The sequence below is a fragment of the Eucyclogobius newberryi genome, unplaced genomic scaffold (assembly GCF_026437365.1).
Source record: "Eucyclogobius newberryi isolate DKJ021-1_F unplaced genomic scaffold, fEucNew1.0.hap1 SCAF_6, whole genome shotgun sequence".
In the NCBI taxonomy this organism is placed as follows: Eukaryota; Metazoa; Chordata; class Actinopteri; order Gobiiformes; family Gobiidae; genus Eucyclogobius; species Eucyclogobius newberryi.
Window position 1 is genome coordinate 9,542,380 of NW_027316278.1, and position 6,557 is coordinate 9,548,936.

The following is a 6,557-nucleotide window of genomic DNA, read 5'->3' on the forward strand; positions in this document are numbered from 1 at the left end:
CAGGACACGCTGGACAGACTATGTCTCTCGGCTGGCCTGGGAACGCCTCGGGATCCCCCCGGAGGAGTTAGAGGAAGTGTCTGGGGAGGAGGACGACCCGGCCCCGGATAAAGCGGCAGAAAATGGAAATGGACATATGCATATACCTGTGACCATGAAGCAAATGCACAAAGAAACCTCTTAGAGCACCTTTAGCAGGTAAAGGAGTGACAAGATATACAATGTTAATTGCCTCAATGATTTCCAGAAAGTGTTTACACAGAATTATGTTGTCAAGATGTGATTTGGTGTCATTTCTGTATCACTTGGCTGAGGCTCCGCTGTCTTGACCCTAAAAGATGGAACTGCATCTCTAAAGGTCTGTGATCCAAAACAGTAGAGCAGAGGGTCCAGGCAGCAGTTCAGTCCAGCTATAACCCATGAGGCATAGTACGCCGTCTGTAAATGATCGGACACGTGGCATTGCACACGATAGAACTTCAATACCACCACTGCTGTAGTGCGGATCACATTCATGGGCAGGAAGCAGATGCCAAATATGATGAGGCACATTTGAATCATGCGCTGGGATTTGAACTTGACTTTGAGACTCTTTGGTGTGATGTTGTTGAGACGAGCGAGAGCGTTTTTCACACAAATATAACAAGTGGCTGAGATACTTAGAGGAAGCAGGAAACCAACCGATACCAGGACACAGCTGATGATGAAGAAAGAGTTTTTCTGAGACCTCTGACTGAAGCTGTAACATTGTGTGATTTTTCCTACTTTAGTGGAGGGAGTGGCAAAACCATAAACCAATAAGTGTGCCAGCAAAAAGAGCCACACTCCAGCACACAGCTTCTTGATAAAGCTTTTGTCTTTCATCCTGCTGCTCTTGTTGAAGTGCGCCACCACTTTGTACCTGTGGAAGCTGATCAGAGTGAGGAATATGGTGCTGCCGTAGAACTGGGCACTCAGGAAGGCAACCATGACAGTGCACAGCACCTTTCCGAAAGACCAGTCATTACCCATTGCAAAGTACACGGCCATGAGTGGAGTGACAGGAGTAGCCAGAATGTCACTGAGAGCCAGGTTGAACTGCAGGACGGTCCCAGCGCTCCATGAGGGCAGACGGCAGCAGAAGACCCACAGGCTGAAGACGTTCAGGATGAAACCGATGAAACTGACCAGGCACATGAGCACAGGGATGGACATGGGCTGAGGTCTGGGCTGGCAGCTCTCAAAGTCACTGCTGTTGTTCATACTGACAGACAATACCAACCTGGAGAGATTGTAAAATCATGCATTATTTTGTATGAAGAAGTTTGAATTCTATAATCAAACAATTAAATGAATCTCAACTCTGCTTTTAACAGATGCTTTTCTGGTGTTCATCTGAAACAGAGGTTGTGCTCATTTAATGTTGCTTTTGGGATGGCCCAATTCACATTTTCTGTATGTAATTTGAGAAGAAAACCAATACTAAGTAATAGTCCTAAAGATGTGAGGATTGAATCCCTTTTTCAGTAACTTTATTTACGGCAGCCTTGTCTTGATCTCAATGGGTTATCACCCATTTAAATATAATATATATGAATAACTTCTATTGAATTTCTAATTTAAAAAAAAAAAAGTTTTTTAGTAGTACATATTTTTAGCAGCTTTAGAACAGACAAGACAGTTTAAAACCGACACACTGAACTAGACAAAACTCCATAAAAGTCCATAAAAACCTACCTGGAGAGATAACTCCGGACTGTGTGGACTGTAAGGTGCTGGTTGGGACTGCCTGCCAGAGCACTACTTAAGGCCAGGATGGATGATCGGAAAAGATGAGAAGACACGATGTGTCGTTGTTGTTGTTGTTGTTGTTGTTTTATGGCGGTTGGGATCCAAGTGTTGCATTACCGCCAGACTTTATTCTTCAGACTTCATTTTCCCGAGTCCGAGCGGCTTCTTTCGTTAGCTTTATTTTATGCTAACAATCACGCACACACATACAGACATACAAATACCATCCAATACCTCTCCTCAGATCCCTAGAGATCAAAGAGAGTGCCATGTGACGTCATCAAGCATCACAAGGCACCCTCATGCGTCATAAGGGTGTGTTTCAAAGCCAACTCATTGGCTTTGAAACACCAAAGTAATGGAAGAAGAACTTCCAGAGAATACAACACAACAACTATTCTAGTCACAAAGACATATCATGACCTCATGGGCTTTGTAACACCAAAGCAATGGAAGGAGTACTTTTACGGACTACGACAGAGTCTGAGGACTACGACAAAGTCTGAGGAATACAGTCTGGCGGTAATGCAACACTTGGATGCCAACCGCCATAAAACAACAACAACAACAACAACAACAAAGTCTGAAGAATAAAGTCAGGCTCCAAAGTAATGGAAGAAGAACTTCTAAGGAATACAACAAAGTCTGAGGAATAAAGTTTGGCGGTAATGCAGTGGTCGGCCTTTGGCAGGAATTTTGGAGCCACTGTGTTACTGGACGGCATCTCTATCACATACAGGGTAGTGTGGGTCCTTGCGGGTCTATGGGCAGGAACGCGTGGGAGGAAAGGGCCTTCGCCCGCATGAGGATTGGCCATACTGGACTCAATTGGTCACTGAGTAGGATAGGCAAACATCCGACCGGTCAGTGTGGTCACTGTCGGGTGCCAGAGACTGTCGAGCATGTGCTGATTTGCTGTGAGGCTTATGATAGGGAAAGGGCCGGGTTGGCCTTGTGGTTTCGGAATAATGGGCGGGAGTTCAATCTGCGGAACGTTCTGGCGATCCAGTCACAGGGTTTGTGTCAGGCTGTGGTTGCTTACTTATGTAGCACAGGGCTGGGTAAACGTTTATAGAGGTGGGGGGTGTTGGAGACTGAGCCGAGGATGAGGAGCAAGAGGATGTTCTAACGCGCTTGGACTTCATGGGCCTAGAAACGCCAAAGTGATGGAAGAAGGACTTCTAAAGGATAAAACGACAAAGACGTCCCATGACCTCATGGGCTTTGTAAAACAACAAAGACGTCCCATGATCTCATGGGCTTTGTACTTCCAAAGCACCGAGCGTCGAAGAGGGCGAGGAAGGTGAAGGGGAGTCTCCCTGGAATAAAGCCGGTTGGTCTCTGACACAGCAACTATTCTAGTCACAAAGACACATCATGACCTCATGGGCTTTGTGGCGCCGGGGCGATGGGAGGAGTACTTTTACGGACTGCGACGGAGTCTGAGGACTGCGAAACGTCTGAGGAGTAAAGTCTGGCGGTAATGCAACACTCGGATGCCAGCCGCCATAAAACAACAACAACAACAACAACAAGGACTACGACAAAGTCTGAGGGGAGGAAGGACTTCTATAGGGTACAATGACAAAGGCATCTCATGATCTCTTGGGCTTTGTCAAAGCACTGGAGGTCAAAGCACTGGAAGAACAACTTTTAGGGCTACGACAAAGCCTGGGTAATAAAGTCTGGCGGTAATGCGACACTCGGCTGTCGACTGCCATAAAACAATAACAACAGCAACAACAGTCTAAGGAATAAAGTCTGGCGGTAATGCAACACTCGGATGCCAACCGCCATAAAACTGGAGCTGGACCCACTCTTCAGGCAGATGAGGGACCGTGTGGGTCGAGCTGGACCCACTCTTCAGGCAGATGAGGGACCGTCTGGGTCGAGCTGAACCCACTCTTCAGGCAGATGAGGGACCGTCGGAGTCGAGCTGGACCCACTCTTCAGGCAGATGAGGGACCATCGGAGTCGAGCTGGACCCACTCTTCAGGCAGACGAGGGACCGTCCACACGGGGCAGGGACCACTTCACCAGGAGAGGGGCATCTGGGTCCGCAGGTCCTCAGGAGTGAGAAAAAAGAAAAAGAAGGCGGTGAACAGTTTGCAAGTGGAATTAGAAATTAAATATTGTTTGATAGATTAAGTAGACAGAAAAAGAGGATACTTCACCCAGCATAGTTGTTCCTAGGGCAGCGTAGCTGAAGCTGTGGGTTTATATTTCTGCTCCTAACTGGTCTGACCATAAGCGATTTCAAAGAGGAACGTTTTAAGCCTGGTCTTAAACGAATAGACTGTGTCGGCATCTTTAACATGGACCGGGAGCTGATTCCATAATACAGGCACTTGGTAGCTAAACGCTCTACCTCCTACTGTGCTTTTAGAGACTCTTGGGACCACCAGAAGGCCAGCATTTTGAGAGCGAAGTTTGGATGATATGGTACTATATAGGGATGCATACCTAAACCCACGTTCAGGTTCAAGTCCGGATTCGAATCCAGAGGTTTAGGTTCAGACCATGCCATATTTACATAATGTTATAACAATATAACACAAGCTACTTCGCTAAATTAAGTTGAAGACACTTGAACAAGGACGACTATCAACCACAAGGCTTAACTGCAGATTGAAATAAACTCAACTTGTCTGCTTTATTCACTGTTTTTTAACAGAAGTTACAACTTACAAATCACAAGCTACTAGCTAGCTGCTAAACAGCTTTAACACACATCACTTGAGGAACAACTAAAGACTCAACAACAAGAGCATGTTGAGTATTGTTGACAGAGTCAGTCTGGGTCAAGGGTCAAAGCAGCCGTTTCATCTGATCTGACAATGTTTTGCCTTTAGACACATTTCCACTCTTTAATGTTACAGATCCATTGGCATCAAAAGTCAGGTAAAAACCTTCAAACAGACAATACACCAGTGTAAATAATTAAGTCAGTGTAAAATAACAGAGTTACAAAAACTAGCATAAAAGCATCAACTTAGCAGTATCAAAAGTAGAATATGAAAATATTTTACACAACACATCAAAATAATACATCATATTAGCAGCATTAGACACCAGACCATATTTAACAACTGTAGAATACAAATACAAAATACTATTACAAAATATAAACTCCAATGAATGAATGCAGCAATTAAGCAATATTACTTTGATTTTACTTTGTATTTACTTAATGCCAAATACATCACACCACAACATAACACTTAGTTATTTCATTCATATTTACACCCAGACCAAAGACATAGAAACCACACTGACCCCGCCCCTTTAACATGCGACGACGCATGCAATCCACAACATCACAGCTTAAACAGTTCAAATAAAGCCAGCGATTAATGTGGTTTAAGTGACGTTCCCATGGGGTGGTGTGTGACAAGAAGAAGTCGCAGACACTGTTCTGTACTTTTCGAAGATGTTTAATACAGATAACAGCATCAGATAACAGGACAGCAGAAAACAGCGCCCTGGGTCCGCTGGTGATCAGGAAGACGAACCTCGTCTCTGGGCGTATCTCACCTTTATATACTGAAGACGCACAAAGACCGATAAACAATATCTGACAGGTATGACCCTATCCATGTACCAACGGATTAGCCAATGAGAGAACAAGATGTAAAGGTATCCTTATTTGGGTAGCACCAGGGGAGAAGTTACAGAAATGAGATCATGCGCTTACACAGATGTACACAAGGCATCTCAAGGCCTCGCAGCCAATGGAGACATCTCCCATTCGGTAGTTAATCAGATGTGGGCCCCTTACATTCCGTGGAATAGACATTTTGGTAGAAACACACATATTCCTAAAAGCCAGTCTCAGAATGAGGCCTAACTTTGCATGGGCCTTGTTTTAATACACTTCATATTCCTCCCTTTCTGAGTGATTAAGCTCAGATAAATTAATTAATTAGACACGATCAGCGACAAGCGAGAGCAAAAACCTGCTTGTCGATGCTTACTTTTGTTTAGCCGGAAAAATTCTCTCACGGCACCAACCGTCAGTTGTTCTGACCGATCTTGGCTACCACCCCTTCTGGCTGTCCTTGATCGTGTTATCTAACGACCTAAACAGCCTCACTTCTTTGATTATCATTAAATTTAAGAGAAAATTTGTCTTCGATCTTAAGTTATTCTCCAATTGAATCAATCCTTAATCGCTCCTGTGTGAGGATATTCGTGTCGCCGCACAACCTAAACATCAGCACTGGATTATCAACAACACCTCAACACATCAACACATCAACACATCAACACATGAGTATAATTTATTTCATCAACCCTTTACTTATTTAACCAAATCTTTTAATTAACCCTTTTAACATTCTATTATAACTCTTTTCACCACTCCTCTCAGCGATAATTATGTTGTCTTCAAAGGTGTTGGTATGGTGTGACGTTTGGCTCCAGCGTTCTCCTCTGATATTCTCAATGTCCACTCCAGTTATTGTTATTGTCCATGTCCATTGTCCTTTTAACAGCATTTCAGCATCGTCCTGGGAACAAAAATAACTGAACAGTATCTTGTAGCTTGCGATCTTTTCATGTAAAAACATCCTCTAAAAAGTATTTTTTTTATTTTTTATGTGAACAGAACATAGATATATATATAAGTGTGATAATATAATGGTTAACCAAATTTAATAAGTAAAACAATCCATGGAATGTATACAACAAAAACAATAGAAAATAAATGTAAAAATGTATGTAATGTAATGTAATGTACTGTAATGTACTCCTCCCTTAAACCAGAACACTCCTTCTATGTGAGTGAT

General features: G+C 43.5%; 1 protein-coding gene across 1 annotated transcript; it reads right to left on the reverse strand.

The window, feature by feature from the left end:
- Positions 1-264: 264 nt before the first annotated feature.
- Positions 265-1,254, reverse strand: LOC140347415 (P2Y purinoceptor 2-like). The gene has a single exon (XM_072433854.1). It carries the CDS (start codon positions 1,240-1,242, stop codon positions 265-267), a length of 978 nt encoding a protein of 325 aa, XP_072289955.1. The 5' UTR covers positions 1,243-1,254.
- Between the last annotated feature and the right edge of the window lie 5,303 nt (positions 1,255-6,557).

Excerpts from the sequence above, each read along its gene's own strand:
- LOC140347415 (XM_072433854.1), bottom strand. The coding sequence starts at position 1,242 with ATGAACAACAGCAGTGACTTTGAGAGCTGCCAGCCCAGACCTCAGCCC.